This window comes from Nelumbo lutea, chromosome 2 (assembly GCF_056320005.1).
Source record: "Nelumbo lutea isolate HS-2025 chromosome 2, American lotus-T2T, whole genome shotgun sequence".
Taxonomy (NCBI): domain Eukaryota; kingdom Viridiplantae; phylum Streptophyta; class Magnoliopsida; order Proteales; family Nelumbonaceae; genus Nelumbo; species Nelumbo lutea.
The window spans coordinates 100886724-100906549 of NC_142685.1; the positions used below are offsets into that span (position 1 = coordinate 100886724).

General features: G+C 38.0%; 1 protein-coding gene across 1 annotated transcript; it reads left to right on the forward strand.

Annotated features, from left to right (window-relative positions):
- Positions 1-7920: 7920 nt before the first annotated feature.
- On the forward strand, positions 7921-10335 carry LOC148872333 (xylan glycosyltransferase MUCI21-like). Its single transcript, XM_088972425.1, has 3 exons — positions 7921-8444; positions 8535-8609; positions 8766-10335. The coding sequence occupies exons 1-3, from the start codon at positions 8168-8170 to the stop codon at positions 10067-10069; spliced, it is 1656 nt and encodes a 551-aa protein (XP_088828551.1). The 5' UTR covers positions 7921-8167; the 3' UTR covers positions 10070-10335.
- Positions 10336-19826: the final 9491 nt, after the last annotated feature.

Below are 19826 nucleotides of genomic sequence, written 5' to 3' on the forward strand. Positions count from 1 at the left end.
TGTTGAACGCAAGCACCGACATGTTATTAAATTGACGCTATCTCTATTGGCTACTTCTAAACCCCCCTTTTCCTTCTAGACCAAAGTAGCTAAAACTGCTATATACTTGATAAATTGGTTGCCAACTGCCTCGTTGAATGGTATGATTCCTTATGAAAAACTATTTCACAGAGCTCTAGATTATTCCATACTTGTTGTTTTGGATGTGCTTGTTACTCTCTATTGCATCCATACAATGAAAAAATCATGTTTTGATATCTTTGATGTCTATTTATTGGCTATAGTAGTTCTCAAAAAGGGTACAAGTGTCTCCATGTTCCTACAGGCTGCACTTTTGTTACTCGCCATGCCGTTTTTGATGAAACATTGTTCCCAGGATTTTCAGAACCCCCTTCCATCAACACTTCCTCTCCTTCAACTGGGGTGTATATCTCTGCCCCAATGCCACGTCGACATGAATCTCCACCTACTGATTCATCAGGTCCAACCTACAGTTTGGGTCCTTCATCTCCGACATCTTCTGTACAGATTGGTTGTTACCTACAATCGTCTCCACCATTATCGAACATGCTCTTTCCTCTAGATGATCAATCAGGTACCAGAGTATCTAGGAGATTCTTGATCACAGTGCATCAGTACCTCCACCCACCCATTCTCACTCTATGCAAACCAGATCGATGGATGATACTCTTCCTCATTCTCATAGTGCCACGAGGTATCCAATCCCATCGGCCTTCATGTCTCTTATTTTCTGTGTAGAACAGGAGCCACGTTCCTTTGCTCAGGCAGCCAAACATGCTCATTGGCATGCTTCCACATTACAGGAATATAAGGTGTTAATTGACAATGGCACATGGGAGTTAGTACCATAGGAACCCGCTATTAATATTGTTGGAATGGAATGGATCTACAAAATCAAGAAGAAATCAGATAGTTCTCTTGACTATTACAGAGCTCGGTTGGTCACCCAAGGTTTTAGTCAGGTTCCTGGACTTGATTATTTTGATACTTTTAGTTAGGTGGTGAAACCAGTCACGTCTGTATAGTCCTTGCCCTCGTAGTATCTCACTCTTGGCCGGTGCGACAATTCGACATTAACAATGACCTTTTCATGGGGTTCTTGTTGAAAATATTTATGTTCATCAACCCAAGGGTTTTACAGATCTAGATCATCCTATCCATGTTTGCAAATTTTGAAAAAAAAACTCTACGGATTAAAACAAACACCCTGAACTTGGTACTCTTGTCTAAGTGCTGCTCTTCTTCACATGGTTTTCTACAACTCCACTACTGACCCATCATTGTTTATCTTTGATCATGGAGGTACGGTTATGCTCATATACATTGATGATTTTATCCTAACCGGGAATTCCTCATCCACCATTGATAAATTTCTTTGATCATTATCTACTATCTTTCCTCTCAATGATTTCAGTATTATTTTCTAGGAATTAAAGTAAGTTCCTCCCCTCGTAGACTGTTTCTCTCTTAACAAAGATACATCCTAGATCTTTTACACCATACCAATCTGGAAGGAGCCAAGCCTGTCTTCTCACCCATGTCCATTTCCTACCGGTTATCCCATGACTTTGACACTCCATTACCTAGACCAACTGAGTACCACAACATTATGGGTGCTCTCTAGTATGCTATTATTACTCGCTCGGACATTTCTTTTAACAATGTTTGCCAGTTCCTACATTCCCCCACTAGTGAACAATGGGTTGTCGTTTAGAGAATTCTCAAATACCTCAAAGCCACCATTTCTTATGATTTTCAGTTCAATTCTTCTCCCTCGCTTAAGTTCTCCACGTATATTGATGCGGATTGGGTGAGTTATCTAGATGGCTGATAATCAACTAGAGGATATGTTATTTTTCTTAGTTCAATTCTTATCTCTTGGAATTCCAAAAACAACCAACAATAGCTCGGTCTAGCATGGAATTAGAGTTCCATGCTCTTGCCAATGTTCTTACCGAACTTTTGTAGATCCAATCCCTTCTCAAGGAACTTGGTTACACTTCACCACCTCCTATTATTTGGTGTGATAATATGAGTGTGACACATCTAGCCATCAATCTCATTTTTCATGCTCATACCAAACATATTGAAGTTGATTTTCATTTTCTACGGGATCACATCATCCACAAGAAACCGTAGATTCAGTGCATACCAATAGGTGATCATATTGTGAATGTCTTCACCAAACCCCTTTTCTCTTCTCAGTTTGAGATCATTCGATCTAAGCTTCACGTCACCCCACTTAGCTTGCGGGGGGCTAATAGAATAGTAGTTCGAAGCCACATACATGAGACATGCAAGACCCCAGATTACACGGACTCTGCCAAAGATAACTCTTGATCCTAACCTTCTCTATCCTATCACAGATAATACTATAATCTAAACCTAACTGAACTAGTACTAGTATTTGTATTGAAATCTAACTAGTGTTCCCTATCTTTGATAGAAGTTTGTTGTAAATCTAACTCTCTTATTATAAATATATACCAGTCTCAGTCATATAGTATGACTCGGTAGATTGCTTTTTTCATCAGAAATTTATCTTGTCTGTTAGAGCTTTATCTAACGTAATGCATGTCTAAATGTCATATGGAGATCTCCTTGATTAATTTTCCATCATCGCCTACGATGGCGATGAAGATCTATGTTAAATAGGCATGTTTGTAGTATTTAGCAACCAAGGCTTCAATGCTAATGATATGATGTCAAGAGAGGGAATTGATGGATTCTAGCACTAGAGTCATCACCAGTTGTTTGGCACTTGGAGGTTGTGAGGAGACATGTAGATGGTGTCATGTACAGTTATAACTTCTGTAACCCAAATGAATCCAAATTCCAATCTAAATGAAAATTAATTTTTTTTACGTCCAAACTGCTAACATTGAAGTTGGTCGTGAATTATGAGTTTTATTAACATATTAATGTGGCAAATTTTCATTGGCTATCGTGTAAGTTGCGACAACTTCGGTTGTTGCAGATGCAAACTCCCTATTGGGAGCAATGTTTTAAAAAATGACCCGGCATTGGAACTGTTCTGGCCATCGGTTTCTAGGTCGATAGTTCAACCATTCGGTCTGAACGGATGACCCATTCTATAAAAAATAATTAAAATATAAAAACGACAAAAACTGGTTGAATGGCTTTATGGTTCGACTGTCCAGGTCAACGGTATGTTGACCGATTCAACGGTTTTTTGCCAGGGACCGGTTTAGAGTAAAATAGAACTAGTTGCCTGAACGGTCCCACTGCCCGGGTCAATGGCATTTTGAAAACCATATATTGGGGTTGAAAATACTGATTCTAAATTTATTCATGTAAATGACCCAATAACATGACAATGCTGATTCAATTTCTAATCCTCATCATACACAGATATTGCTCCATCAAGAAATGAATACATTTCTCCAATCTAGAAGATACAAGATTGCAATCTAACCGCCTGGTTACAAGAAGCAATCTCTCATGGTGTAACCCAAAATACCTGCAATTTGCATCACAAAAATCGTCACAAAATTGCAGCAACATTGAGAGCGGAGGCCCTTGTCCTTTGAAAATAAGATGGGGAAGAGAAAAACTGATTAATTGGTCTGTTTGGACTTTGGATAGGAAGTCACAATCAAGGATTTTTCCCTCAAAAACCTATTATTTTTGGGTCCCTTTTCATCAAGTAGCAATCATGACAACTCATCTAAGATCTAATGGTGGCAATCACAATCCCTATTGCATAATCTCTTTAATTTCTCTGCACTAACAAGACTAAACCCAACAGCTCTCCTTGCAGCTACAGAGATATGATGTGGGATTGGATTTTTCTTTATTTCAGCCATGTGAGTTTAACATCTTCTTCTCTTTCTATTATTTCTTTTGCTTGATGCCAAACAAACTATTTCCTTTTTTGATTTGTTTGTAACCGATCTCACCTACCAGAAAAACAGGCTTGGCCTCATCTCATCAATCATCATTAATCTCAAAGAATAGCTTTTTGAACCAATGCTAGAGAAAAGTCAATGGTGGATTCTTTGCTGGTCCTTGCATTAAAAGATGTGGACCAATAATATTTTAAGTTCACAAAGGTAAAAATATATGTTATGAAATATGAACTAATTAAAAATAAGAAGTTTTTAATGTAATTGGTTGAGATATAAATTTAGCGTGTTAGTAAATGCATCATAATTGAAATAGGAATGGCAATTTTAACCATTACCCCGATCTTTATGAGGCCCACACCAAACGGGGTGGGAGTGGAGATGATTTTCCCTCACGGATTCATCCTTATTGACAGGGATGGACGGGCGTGGAGAGAGCACTCCCTACTCCCCATCCTGCGCTGCCCCACTGCCATTCCTAAGTCGAACTCAAATGCTTATTATAAATCTGCATTCAATTATTCAAGGGAGCTCATTTTGTAACAAACCAGTACTAGACCGGATATTGGACCCCTTGGTGGGTCAGGCTGTTTGTGGACTGGATGGCTAAACAATTGGGTTGGACCAGCTCGATTTACTGTTTGACAGATTTGGGTTGTCGGCAAGATCTGCTTATTATAACTCTAATTCAATGGGCTCAACTTGGTTCTAATTAAAAAACAGATAGATTTGGACCCGTCCCCCTTGATCTTTTGATGATTAAGGGTGTCAATTGGACTGGATTTGGTCCAATCCAATCTAGTCCAATGTGAATCCATTACAAATGGACCTGGTTCAATCCAGTCCAATGAATATTATGGATCATTTTGGACCTGTTTAAAGACTGTCTAATCTGTTCAAATTCCTATTAATTTAGATTGATTTTAACTCAAACCTGATTCATTGACACCTATATTTTTATCTTCTATTAATGAATTAAATATTGACTCAGTCCAATACAAATTCATTATTGATGGACCAAGTCCAATCTAATAGATCATACTAGTCTACCCAAATTCAATATCTCTTGTTGGTCCATCCAATCCATATAAATTAATTTTAATTTGGACGAAATTCAACCCAAAACCGATTCATTGACACTCCTATTGATGACTACTATCATTAATGTATGGTTGATGTGAATTGAATTGGTGTCAGGGCCTTGAGCCCACGGGGAGATCTTGTTCTTGTCATGATCTGTTGCTCATGGGCTCAATTAGATAGTGGGTCCCAAATACATGAATTCTGCCTCAGATTATTGATGCTAATTGAAAAAGCCGACTAAAGAAAGTGACCGATTGTTTTCCTATAAATATTCCAATTATATGTAGATGTTTCCGACCAGATACGTGACCCACATGTGCATCGATCCGAAGGCGTTTTTTAGTCGAAAAAAAATATTAAAAGAAAATTACGAATCAGGGATATGACCATGGGCCTTTTGGGCTCTAAATCCTGAAGGGTCTCTGAGAAAGACCCATTCCAACCATTTAACGTCAGAAACTAGGACCACACTGCCACTTGGCAACATTATATTTATGCATTGACAGATCAATGCATATTTACATTGATAATAAGATGTAAAAGTACATCAATAAAAAATAAGTAAATTTGCATTCAAGTGGGCTTTTGATAAAAAAAAAAAAATGCTTTATTGGAATTCATGTTTGCGTCCATTACAGCTAAAAATCTGTTTGTTAAGAAGGTAAATTTATCAGTGCAAAACTAACCCAACTTTACAATTTATATGGACCATTTTACACTCTACATTTTTACATTCACACTTATTTGCATCATTTCCAAACACAACCTTAGTGTTTTGGTCAAGTATTAAGACCTCTCCTTGGATTTATCTATTAACTTACTCACCCTTGTGGTTTGGGATTGAGTTATTTATTCCGCCCCTCAACCTGCCATCAATTTTAGTGCTGAAAAATTAATTTGTACCCTTTTATGGTACATTATTTTATATTTTATGGGTAAAAATACCTCCCTAGAGGGACTTGTTTTCTGCCATAATCTTGTGGAAATGAATAATTGAAAATATATTACAAATTTGGGTTGGTAAAATTGTATCTAGGGTTTATAAATGAGGTTGCATTGATCACTTTCAAAGTACATATTTTAGAAGCAAAGGTGATATTATGAAGTGGTTTTTGGTAAAATACATATTTCTCTCTTAGAAGAGAGATAAAAGCTTAGGGGAGGTCTTTTTATTTGATCAAATTAAAACCCCAAAACTGAATGAGGAAGTTTTAAGTAGCAACCAGTTTAGGAATCAAGTTGGAAATGCAAGCCTTGTATGGTTTTGAACTTTATAGGTTTTAGCTTGGTTGGATGGATTGATGATTGAAGCAAAACAAACTAATGATTTTGATTGCGTAAGGATCCTAGAAGAGAACAACCTCGAAGTCAAATATATACACGTACATATGTAAAGAATGCAAATCAAGCGGATCTAGTGCACATTTAATTAAAGGAAAAGACTTGGTCGTCTTGTAGTGATTCATGAGTAATTAAAGCATTATTCTTATTCTTTACAAGATGACTTGAAGATGAGCTAATAAGTAAGACAAATATAAAGGAAAAGTGTATTAAATAGAATATATTAAAAGAGGATTTACAAGGATATTACTTTCCTATAAGAATATAATTAATATAATGAACTAATAGTAAACTAAATTCAAATTAATGCTATTAGCTCATCATGCATATAATAAGGAAAATGAAGGTCAAACATAGAAACGTGTTTCATTGGATAAAGCCATGTGAGAGGAAGAGGAAGGTAGAGATTCCATTTTTTTCTTTTAATTCCTATTTGTTTGAATTCAAGACATGGGGGGGGGGGTTCTTGTTTGTTTATATAAAGAATATTCTCCTCTCTCTCTCTCTCTCTCTCTCTATATATATATATATATATTAGTATTTTAAAATTTAAAATTAGAATTGTATTTTGGTTTAGTTAAGACTTAAGGATGCTTGCTATATCTTGCAAATCTTCCTTCTTCTTTTTCTTTTCATTTGTTGTGGTAAATCATTATTCGAATTTGTGTCTATTAAGTTGTTAAGGCTTTGTTTGCTTTCAATAAAAATTAATTTCCACTAGAAGAGTGTAAATTTTGATTCACTTTTATTGTGGGTTTTTAATTACAAACTAAAATTTAAAACAAAAATAAAACGTAACTTGCATTTCATTCATATGCATACCCATTATTTTTTACACACCAGTGCAAATGAATTTGCATTGCAAACAAAAACAATTGCCACCTCTGCAAAATATTAGAATGTTTTTAATGGTTATCCAGTAAGACAATCCAAGGAGAGAATTTTAAACAGAAAATAAAGGAGAGTACCAACCCTCTTAAACAAAATAAAAAAGGGCAGCCCAGTGCATGAGACTCTTGCCAATAGGGGTGTTAATGAATTGGGTTTGGGTTGAACTGGACCAATACAGGCTTATGGTCCGAAATATTTATTGGATTGGATTGGACTTGGCCCATCTGGAATGGATTTATATTGGACTGGATCAGATTGAATCGATATCTAGTTCATTGACAGAAAATAAGAATACGGGTGTCAATGGATTAGGTTTGAATTGAACACAATTTGAATTAAAACCATTTTGAACAAGTTGGATGCATGGTCCAATATCACATTAATTGGACTAATCCAATCCAAAATATTTATTGGATTGGATTGGACTTGGTTCATCTATAACGGATTTATATTGGACCAAATTGAGTTATACCAATATCCGATCGATTGATAGCCCTATTTAGTTAACAATGTGGGGTCTAAGGACCAGATTGGGTTTAGATGTATGCATCCTTACACTTAGAGAAGTGTGATCTCTTGCAAATTGAGGCGCTAAATTTAATGGAAGTTTGGCTCCGCCTCGCCTCAAACAAGCATCGTGGTCTCGTGGACGCTTTGAAATTGAATAAGGATGTATTAAAATCGTATTAAATTGAGGCTTAAACTCAAAAATGGAATAAATAAACTTTCCGAAGTTGGGCTGTCCATGTCTTTAACTCCTCGAATCTCCGCTGGTTCACGCGTTTGATTGGCTATTTCCGACGTTCCATATTCCCCCAAATTAACCTTCATGGTCACATACGTACGAATCTCCTTTGACTTCTTCTTCCTCTTCTTCTTCTCTGTGGGTGCAGAGAGGTCGAAGAAGAATCAAAATTCAAGAATAAAAGAAACCCAGAAACAACCCATAAGGTGACAACTCCCTGATGTATATAAGCCCACTTCTTTCATGGTTCACGTCATCTCAAGAAGCTAAGCAACAAGGGAGGAGAGAGATGGTGCATTATAAGCGTTACCATCAGATGAAAAAGTGTGGAGATGAGGAGGAGGCTCAGACCCTCGTTTTGGAGTGTGGGAGCTCTACTTATTTCAAGAGAACAAGGCCCAAGTTTCTGCCTCCGCTTTTCCTCTTCTCCCTTGTTTCTTGCAGCTTACTCTTGCTTCTTCTGCTTTTCAGCTTTTCCTCCACCATTTCCCTCCTGTGTAAGCATTTTCTTTTCTCTTTTCTGGTTTCTTTTTCAGTTTTTCTTTATTGGGTTTCTCTCTAAATTCGTTATTTCTTGTTTCTAACAGATCCCTCTGAAGAACATAATGGGCAGCCTTCTCATAAAGAAGCAGACGCTCCCCCTTGTTCTGCAATCCCTAGTGGTATTTCAGTCTTCTCTCTCTCTCTCTCTCTCTCTCTCTCTCTCTCTTTCTCTCTTCCTTTCTTCATTATACCGAACTAACAGAAACAGATTGAAAGAATGCTGTTTCTATCTTTTCTAATATTTACTTTCTTCTGGGAACAAACTATACATGCAGGGAGCATTTTCTGTGATAGAAGTGCCTTCCGTTTTGACATCTGTTTCATGAAAGGGGATATAAGGACTCAATCTGCATCTTCTTCAATCTTCTTTTATAGTTCTAACAACGACACTAGCTCTCATAGTTATCCTATGGCTTCTTTGGAAGAGGAAGAGGAGTTACAGCACGAGAAGATCAAGCCATATACACGGAAATGGGAGACAAGCATTATGGATACCATTCCCGAACTAGACCTTATTATGAAGAAATATAAATTTGGGGGGCGCCATGAATGCGAAGTCCAGCACTCTGTTCCTGCTATCTTCTTCTCGACAGGTGGGTATACAGGGAATGTTTATCATGATTTCAATGATGGAATTATCCCTCTTTATATTACTTCTCAGCACTTCAAAAAGAAGGTTGTGTTTGTTATGCTTGAATATCATAAGTGGTATATGTCCAAGTATGGCGACATCCTCTCCCGGCTCTCTGATTATCCCCCAATAGATTTTAATGGAGACCAGAGAACCCATTGCTTTCCTGAAGCCATAGTTGGTCTCAGAATCCACAATGAGCTCACGGTGGATTCTTCCCAAATGCAGGGGAACAAGAGTATTTTGGATTTTCGCAACCTTCTAGACCAGGCATATCGGCCTAGAATAAAAGGATTAATTCGAGGTTTGGAAGGGGAAGCCCAATTGAAATTTAAAAAAAGATTGTCCTTATCCCCATCACCTTTGTCATCAGAAGCGGAGGAACAGAAGCAAGAAGAAGGGAAGAAGCCAAAACTGGTTATTATATTGCGAAAGGGATCAAGAAGGATAGTGAACGAGGATGCCATGATCAAATTAGCTGAGGAAATTGGTTTTCATGTTCAAGTGTTGAGGCCAAGCCGGATTACAGAGCTAGCAAAGATTTATCGGGCTCTCAATTCTAGTGATGCCATGATAGGAGTCCATGGTGCTGCCATGACACATTTACTCTTCATGAGGCCCGGCTCTGTCTTCATTCAAGTGATCCCACTGGGCATTGACTGGGCTGCAGAGACATACTACGGTGAACCTGCCATGAAGCTTGGGCTCAAGTATGTTGGTTATAAAATCCTTCCTCGAGAGAGCTCTTTGTACAGGAAGTATCACAAGGAAGATCCTGTCCTAAGAGATCCCAAGAGCATAACCTCCAAGGGATGGGAATTCACTAAGAAGGTCTATTTAGATGGGCAGAATGTCATGTTGGACCTCAGTCGATTTGGCAAACGGCTTGTTTGTGCCTATAACTACATCTCAAAGAAGAACCAGGGTCGTCAGTGGCAACCACAATGAACTTAATAGCTTCCATTTTTTCTAACTCCATGGTTCTCTCTTTATACATTATTCAATCAATTTTTTGGACAGCACTATGTATTACTACTTCATGGGGTCAACACAAGAAGATGAAAGAATTCGTGCATGTAGAGATTGGTTTGCTGTAATCCTGCCTCTGTATATAAAGTAGCAGAAATTAGTCATACTTTGTATTAAACCAAGATGTGATAAGTAATCACCAAATTTTTTATACAGTCTTTGTTTCCGTTTTGGCCCCTTGTAAATTTCATTTGCTTCAATGAAGCATCTATAGAAATAATTGTAAAGTTCTTTGTTATCATGTGAAACACTAAGGCTTGCAAAATTCATGCTTTTCTATAGTAGAATTGATATTTTAGGTTTGTACATGGGCCCTCGGATTTTATTTGACTATATCATGGAAAACAATGATGCTATACACTTTTTATTCAAACACATGTCTTGTGGGTAGTCTATCTTAAAATTTCCTTACTACATGAATAAAATTTGAACTGATTTTAACAGATAAACCATGCAACTGAACAGAATGGAATGATGATGACTCTCACAGATTAAACCATGCAATCACCATGGAATCATGAGGTGTAATGCATTATTTGCCCAAATATGCTAGTTTGTGGTCTGATGGACATTATTACAGTTTATGAATAAAATTTTCATAGATCACTGAAATATCTGTCATATTAAACTGCTAATTCATTTATATGTTTTGATCCTACTACTTAAACAACATGGATAGCTTTTATGTCAGTAAATTGTTAATGTGAATCAGGAACATTGACTTCAACCAGCTGGGATGTAGTTTCTCACTGATCTGGGACCCAATCTTTCCTTTTCGCTCCCCACCGCCTCCGTTAGGTCTGCCTTGCCTAGCCCAAAAAAAAAAAAAAACATTTATTTCTGTCATTTTCACTTCAGATCCAATGCATAAACTTGCTACTAATTCGATCTTCCTCTTCAACCACATCTTCCTCTGTGCACCCAATAATTGGTTTTTAATCTTTTGATATATAGGATAGTTTGGTAAGTATTGCATATTTGCACTTCTACTTGAAACTTGCTTTTCATGAGAGGTCCTAGTACCATTTGAAACACACCAATGAGCAATGGCATTGAACATATAAATTTCTAGGTTGCTTAGCCGGTGAACTCAACTCTTCTGTTCATACCACATGCATCGGTTCTAAAACCATTTTGAGCTGCCAAGTGAGTAGAGCCAAAAATCAAAAACTTTATTTGGAGATTGTTAGGAACTGCCTAACTCAGGGACTTTTTCGAGGATGCCTGCCTCCTGAATGAGAGAGAGGGAGAGAGAGAAGAAGAAGAAGAAGAAGAAGAAGAAGAAGAAGAAGAAGAGAGAGAGAGAGAGAGAGAGAGAGAGAGAGAGAGAGAGAGAGAGAGAGAGAGAGATTTATTTCCAAAATCAATAATTCCCCCCCTAGCTTTCTTTCCTTATTTAGACACTTCTGTTACAATCCTATTATACCAGTCTCTCCACTTGTCCAGTTTTTTATTTAGTTTGTTCTAGTGGTTGGCTGTTAGTTACATTGCTTAAAGGCTGGCGTGGCCTTTTCTTGTACACTTGTATTCCCTTTATTTGTGTCTCAACAGTCCCTCCTCCCTTGAAAGCGACCTTGCCCTCAAAGGCAAGATGTGAAAATCTATTCTGCAAGTCCAAGTAAGGTTCCCAAGCTGCATCCTCAATTGGGAGACCTGACCATACCGGACTCTGGTTCGATGTGATTCCCTTTGCGTATCCACCTGAAATCTGTTATCTGGGTGGGCTTAGTTTGAACTTGGCCATCTTCCGAGAATGATGGGAGGGTGGTTGTTGTTATTGCTCCTGTTTTTGGCCATTTCTTTAGTAGAGATACATGGAATACAGGGTGCAATTTTGATGTTGCTAGGAGGTCAAGCTTGTATGCCATAGACCCAATGCATTCCACAATCCAAAATGTGCCGAAGTACCTTGGGCTCAGTTTGTTCTACCTATGGCCTTTTACTGAAACTTGCTTGTATGGTTGTAGTTTAAGGAAGATTTGCTCCCTAATCTGGTGCTGGACAGGCCTATGCTTTCTGTTGTAGGAGTTTGCCATGCATTGTTGGGCTCGATGGAGATAGGATTTGAGATCTTGTAACACCCTATCTCGCTGGAGGAGTTGGTCTTCCACTGCTGCTACTACTGTAGACCCTTTCTCATATGGGAGTAGGGGAGGTAGGTCCCATCCATATAGAGCCCAGAAGGGAGTCATTCCTGCTGCACTGTGATATGTGGTATTGTACCACCATTCCACCCAATGAAAACACTTGAGCCACTGACGTGGCTTATCCCCTACATAGCACCTTAGATAGGTTTCCAAACTCCGGTTGCCCACCTTAGTCTATCCATCTGTTTGAGGGCGGTAGCTAGTAGATTTGAAGAGTTTCACTCCCTGTAGTAAAAAAAGTTTTACCTAGAAACGACTCATAAAAATTGGGTCGTGGTATGAGACAATAGAGTTAGGGGTACCATGCAGTCGTGCCACCTCCTTAGTAAAAATCTCAGCCACCATTGAGGCTGTAAACGAGTGGGAAAGAGGGAGAAAATGGCAGTATTTGGTGAATCTATCAACCACTACGAGAATGACGGATTTTCCATATGAAAGGGGAAGCCCCATTATAAAGTCCATGGATATATCTGCCCACACTTGTGTAGGAATTGGGAGTGGTTGTAGCAGTCCTGCTGGAGACTGGGTATTTGCCATATTTTTCTGGCAAATGTCACATTCGGCTATGAATTTTTTGACCGAATTCCGCATGCTTTTCCAATGGAATTGGGTGGCTAGTCTATTGTAAGTGTGCAGGATCCCTAAGTGTCTTGCTGGTGATGAGTGGAACACTTCTAGAAGCTATTGAATATGGACTGAATCCTGTGGTATCACCATTCGGCGTTTATACAACAACAAGTTATTCTCCACTTTGTACCCTGGGTGGCTAGTAGGGTCCTCTTGGACCTGTGAACGCAGCTTGCTCAGTTGTGGGTGCCTTTCAGCTTCTTCCCTTAGCTGACCCATGATGGAATATGTTGGGCCCATGAGAGGTAATGGAAATAGTTGTGGTTGGCGTGACAATGCATCCGTCACCTTGTTAGTGTGCCCTGCCTTGTATTTAATGACATAATCGTAGCCAAGTAATTTGGCTATCCATCACTGCTATTCCGAGGATAGTACGGACTGCTCCAACAGAATTTTCAGGCTCTGGAGGTCAGTTCGTATGATGAACCTCCTCCCTATAAGGTAGGGCCGCCACCTCTGAACTGCGAGAACAATTGCTATCAGTTCGCGTTCGTATACTGACTTGGCCCATTTCTGTGTTGTCATTGCTTTGCTGAAAAACACTAGTGGCCTTTCTTCTTGCATGAGGACTGCACCAACTCCTTGGCTTGATGCATCACATTCAATGATGAAGTCCTTTGAGAAGTTTGGAAGTGTGAGCGTCGGTGGGGACGAGACAGTTGTTTTGAGTGTCTCGAAGGCCTGCTGGGCCTCCCTATCTGCACTAAAATGATGTGAGCTGGGTCTGTTGCCTGTTTCCTTAGGGTGGTGAGACTAATGGGTCTTGGACCCTTGAACAGTTGTCCTTGAATATGCACCTGTGAGCTGCCCACTTGAAAACCCAAGGTGAGACTGGCCCAATCACATATCACCGGCCCTAGTTGCCTTAACCATTGGACTCAAAGAACTACATCTGCTCCATTGATTTCTAGGGGGTGTAGATCTACCTAAAACTCATGTCCTTATATCTTCATCTTTAATTTTGTGCATATACTGTCGCACACCAGGTTGCTCCAATGAAATCGAGAGTACAGCCACTATCTATCAGAACTGACACATGGCGCCCTTGTACCAGTCCAGTTACTCTCATAGTTTGAGAAGAAGCAAGACCGGTCAAGGCTTGCAGGAATAATTCCGGGTATTCCTTTGTCCATTTCCCCCATTCTTGGTTGTCCATTGGCTCTTCAATGTCTGTTGATTGCTCGACGTTTTTTATTTCAGGTTGAAGGAAGAAAACTTGAGGGATCTTACAACGATGGTCCAAGCCGAATTTGTCTCCACATGCATAACAAAGGCCCTTTTCCCATCGGGCTTGCATCTCAGGCCAGGTTAACCTCTTGGCTGAGCCGGGGCCTAAACCAGAGTTGGCATCCTTGCCTGTGATTCCTACTCCTGGTTTGGACTCCGGTTTACCCAAGATACATTGTTCTAGGTTCAGTATACCTGGTTTGACCACAACTCCCAGAGGTCGATTAATCCTTCTTGCCCGATTCAGTTTGTCTTCATGTAGTCGAGCTAATGCTGTTGCATCAAGAATGGTGGTGGGCTGCATGGCTTTTACCTCTAGCCGCAATTCTTCCTTGAGTCCACCAACAAAACTGCCGACAAGTGCGTCTTCTGGCCACCCTTGCATGCACACAATTAACCTTTCAAACACCATATGATAATCTTGGACGGAACCGGTCTGTCGTAGCTTAGTGAGGCTTTCATCATAGTTCTCAAAAGTCGAGACTCCAAATCGCATGGTTAAGGCATCAGTGAAGTCTGCCCATGTGGCTCTTGGGTGCCGTCGTCGGTACCACTGGTACCAGACGATCACCTCTCCTTCCAGGTGTGCGGAAGCTAATGGAACACAATCAGGTCTCTGCTGTCGTGGTAATCGAAGTATCTTTCTGTTCGCAGAAGCCAGGATGTGGGATCTCCCCCTGTGAAGATGGGAAACTCGATTCTTGCTGTTCTTGATCCACTTCGATGACTGGTGTCACTACGCTCTTCCTGCCCTTCCCAATTCGACACGGGTGGTGCCTGTTCTAGTCATTCAAGCAAGGATGCGAAGCTTTCTTTGATTTCTTTGACGTCAGCCGATATTCTTTGCATTTCTCCTTGCATGTTGTCAACCCTGTTCTCCATTGCGGACGGCTTTGTGCTTGGCATCTTGGCTCTGATACTAACTTGTTAGGAACTACCTTAACTCAGGGACTTTTTCGAGGAAGCTTGCCTCCTGAACGAGAGAGAGAGAGAGAAGAAGAAGAAGAAGAAGAAGAGAGAGAGAGAGAGAGAGAGAGAGAGAGAGAGAGAGAGAGAGAGAGATTGTATTCCCAAAATCAATAATTCACCTCCTAGCTTCCTTTCCTTATTTATACACTTCTGTTACAATTCTATTATACCAGCCTCTCCACTTGTCCAGTTTGTTATTTAGTTTGTTATAGTGGTTGATTGTTAGTTACATTACTTAAAGGCAGGCGTGGCATTTTCTTATACACTTGTATTCCCTTTATTTGTGTCTCAACAGAGATTTGCAACAACGAGTTGGGTGTGGATCAACACTCGTATAGAAGAAACATCATACAAGACCCTGTTTGCAAGATGTGTGGCAAGAGCCCAAAAACCATATTGTGCACATCATTGTTGTTGTGTGACCATGCTTGGTCTTAGAACAGATAATTTTGAGAACTTGGATGATTTTGTTAACTGGTTTTTGTTCTGGCTTAATGAGAACAGAAATCATGGCTTAATGGTGCATCTAAGTATATAGCAATTTTTAGTAAGTTTCTCAGTGTGAAATGAGTATAAAATTAGAATGCTAGAATTGATGAAGTGGAAACTCTGTTGAATTGGCTTCCTGTGCTTCAATAAAAGTCATCATCATCATCATCTTTTCACTTGAGAAAGCTCCAAGCAAATCAAATATCAAAGCTAATGACGATCTAGAAGGTTGTGGAGCTGCTGAAGAATGATTTACTACAACTTCTCAACAAAGAGAAAAGAAGACTACATCAAACTACACTTATTTGTATTTGTATTTTTGGCTCAATTGGGAAAGAGCACAAATGCAAATATGTACAATACAAAAACATACAAAATACAAGGTTTTTCACTTTATATATTTGTATTTCTACTCCTTTCAAATTAAGCTAGGATTTTGAAACATATTGGGCATTTAAAGGATTGGTAGTCATCGTAGTTGTCAAGGCAACGCCTAGGCGGGCACCTGGGCGACGCCTAGGCGACAAGGCGCCCTTGGAGGCTCGCCTCGCCCAGTTGCCTAGCAATTTTGTATTGTATCTTATAAAATACTTTTAAATTTTGAGATTATAATTATAAAATAGACATTATTAAACAAAAATATTTATTTTTGTGTTTATAAACTAATTTCTTTTTATTATTTTCTTATTTGTTAGGGTTTAATCGACACAAACATTACTAACTGCTGTATTGAACCCTCAAAGACTTCAGAATTTGAACCAATAAGGGAAAAACTTAAAATTTTGTCTAATTAACACATTTCAGTCCCCATATTTATTGAATTTTCTTTTATTTCTTCTTTTTCTTCTCATAAATATGTTGATTTTCTATACATAAATATGAAATTTATATGAAAATTATGGATAGTTATTAAGGAGAGATGGTTATGGAACCTAGGGAACTACCTAGGATATGTATTTTTCACTTAAAAAAATCCATCGCCTAGGAGACTAGGTGGCAAGGCGCCCCCCTGTCGCCTAGCCTCGCGTTGGTGCCTTGAAAACTATGGTAGTCATCATCTTTTTCACTTTTCAACCTGTCACATGAGAAAGCGCTATGGCATTCAGCAATCGCAATCATTTTCTCTTCAAAATTGTAAACAAATCGTTATTGGATCCATTTTTACATGAATTATCAATTATCAATTTCTTGTAGCTGTGAAATGCATCTATCTCAAACACCACCCAAGTCTCCTTTCCAACTCTAAACTAATTGCTTGCCACCAGCAGAAAGAAATCCATGATTTCAAGGCACAAGCAATCTGTAATGAACAAAAAGACAAGAGGTACATTTAACATTGTGTTGTGCTTGTTGAGATTCGACCATTTAACAGCCAAATCAGAGGTGAATATGTCAATTGCTATACATCTGATAACAGTGTGGATCACTCACAGTGACGTGTTTGTACCTAATTGGTTGTTAGAGTTACTACTTACCCTTATTTACGCATCTTCCTGATGAAATCTTAAAAGTGGGCCCACCCATGCACATCCCACCTGGATGGTTGGATGTGTATGTAGTGACATCATGGTCTACATCAGATCCAAAAATTAATAATCCGTTAGGTACTGGTTCACCCTATTCTGAACCAGATATAACTCGTTGACAAGTCTTAGGCCATGTTTGGGAGTGCTTATTTGGGTCATTAAGCACTTATTGGTATTTGGAAAATAAGCTCGAAATAAGTTCTTATTTTAAAAATAAGGGCTTATTTTTTAAGCCCGAAATAAGTTTTTATTTTAAAAATAAGGGCTTATTTTTTAAGCCCAAATTTCCAGCTTCTTTTAAGTGCTCTCAATTTTTTTCTTCCAAAATTATCCCTAGTTGAATTTTAAAATACCACTTATAAAATTATCCCTAGTTGAATTTTATAAAAATACTTTATGAAAGCACTTTTATAAAAGTATTTTTACGAAAGCACTTTTATAAAAGTACTTTTACGAAAGCACTTTTATAAAAGTACTTTTACGAAAGCACTTTTATAAAAGTACTTTTACGAATGCACTTTTAAGAAAGTATTTTTATAAAAACACTTTTGTGAAAACACTTTTATGAAAGTACTTTTCTGAAATCACTTTATAAAAGTACTTTTATATAAAAGTTTTTATAAAAGTAATTTAATAAAATTGCTTTCAAAGGGTATATTTTGAAAATTTGAAAGAAAATGAAGGACAAAATAGTCACAAATGCTTATTTAAGTACTTATTAGAGAAAAAAACTACCAAATGCCCAATTTAATATAAGTGGTTATTTTAAAAAATAAGTACTTGAAAAAGTTGGGTGCCAATGCAAATAAGTGCTTATTCGAATAAGCACTTGTTTTTAAGCACTTATTTTTAATTTAAGCACTCCCAAACATGGCCTTAGATTTATTATGGACAAGTAAATATGCGCCCTACTTTAACCCCCACAAAAAGGTAAAAAAAAAAATTGATATGTAAATTTGTGATGCAAAATGGGGCGAAAATGATGTGGAATCTAGGCATAAGTTCAAATTTTTCCTCCCCTCAAATGGCATGAGTGGTGTGCGAATGGTGTGAGACTGTGAGCACGATCTTCTAAGGACCAAATCCTATTTTGTCCGGCCTAGCCCAGAAATTTTGATCCACATATTTTTAAATATCTATATTTTATACATAATATATGCATGTATTTATGTTATTTTATGTTATATTATATTTTATTTATAAATATTATAATATAACACTTATTATATAAAATTTATACTATATAATTTATAAAATAAATTTATATATATTATATTCCATTTAATATAAAATATTATATATAGTATTTTGTAATAAAAGATAGACCCGAAATCAAGCCCAGGCTTATTTTTAGGCCAGAACCCAAGTCGGCCTAGCCCATGATCACTATTCACCAAACAAGTGTAAATGGTAAATTGAGGCCTTGTTTGGCAGGTCTTTTCACGCAGGATATCGACTTTTTAGAAGGTTGGCAGCCTGTATTTTGGTCTTTTCCCGTTTGATTGGGAAAAGATCTAGCCGCCGAAAGCCGCAACCCCGAAAAGATGCGGGAAGCCTATTTCGGGCTATTTTCAAGAAGCTTCAAATGGAGCTTTTTGCCTTTTTTTTCAATTAATCTTCCTGCAGCGGATATATTCACTTTAACCAAACGGTCTTTAAGCTATTAAGATCTTGATACAAAAGCCCACATCGTCTTTTGATTGTCAGAACTTCCAGATGATCTTTCAAGAAAGACTTACCAAACGGTCCCTGGATAAATATTTCCTTTGATTCTAAATTTTCATCCCCACCCCAAACCCCACTAGTTTCGGGAAGTTCTTAGCCTTACTTCATATAGGTTGGTATTTTTTTTTTTTTTCGGTATTTAACACAATACACTAACTTTTTGAATGTAGGTCGGTAGGTGGAAATGGTGGGACTCGACTATCCAGCTAACATGCCAACTGAGCCACTATTCAGTTGGCATATAGGTTGGTATTCTTTAATTAATTATGCTGGGCAATTTTTTTTTTTTCTGGTCAATGCATTTGTCCAGCCCAGTTTAGCCATGCATTTCCTATTTGTATACGATAAATTACATATTACGACCCTAAACTTCCTATGAACTTTCATTTGCATCAAAAGATCCCTGAACTTTCAGATTCCAACAATTTGCCCCCTAATAATCCGTTAGTAAACTTCAACCTACTCTATTCTTGTATTTGTTAAACATTTTTAAAACTACAAACTACTCTATTCTTAATTATGGGAACATTTTTTTTCTATTTTCTAACATATTTGTATAAAGCATAAACCCTCTATTTATGTTTCTTTTTTTCTTCTCTCATTCAAAGTGAGCGAAAAAGTGATAATGTGTTTTATCCTATTCCATTTTTGTCAACTTAGTTAAAGGAGAGGGGTAAAGTGTTGGAATCTAAAAGTTTAAGGGGGTCGTTGTCACAAATGAAAGTTTGGGGGCCAAGTGTCACCAACCCAAAGTATAGGGTGATAATATGCAATTTACCCATTTAAACATTTAAGCAAAATCTATTGTAACTGCATTCTATGGAAATTGCTGAAACATAATTAAAATAATTAAAACATGGATGGACTCATGGTGACATCTTCAACGTTGTTAAAATATTTAATGGTAAATACACTTTGTGAAACATGAACCAATGAAAAATACATTGTGTAAGCAGTCTCTAACGT

Bases quoted from the DNA above. Each gene is read 5' to 3' on its own strand.
- LOC148872333 (XM_088972425.1), top strand. From the start codon at position 8,168: ATGTATATAAGCCCACTTCTTTCATGGTTCACGTCATCTCAAGAAGCT. The intron at 8,445-8,534 runs GTAAGCATTTTC...TGTTTCTAACAG, and splicing joins CTCCACCATTTCCCTCCTGT to ATCCCTCTGAAGAACATAAT. The intron at 8,610-8,765 runs GTATTTCAGTCT...CTATACATGCAG, and splicing joins TTGTTCTGCAATCCCTAGTG to GGAGCATTTTCTGTGATAGA.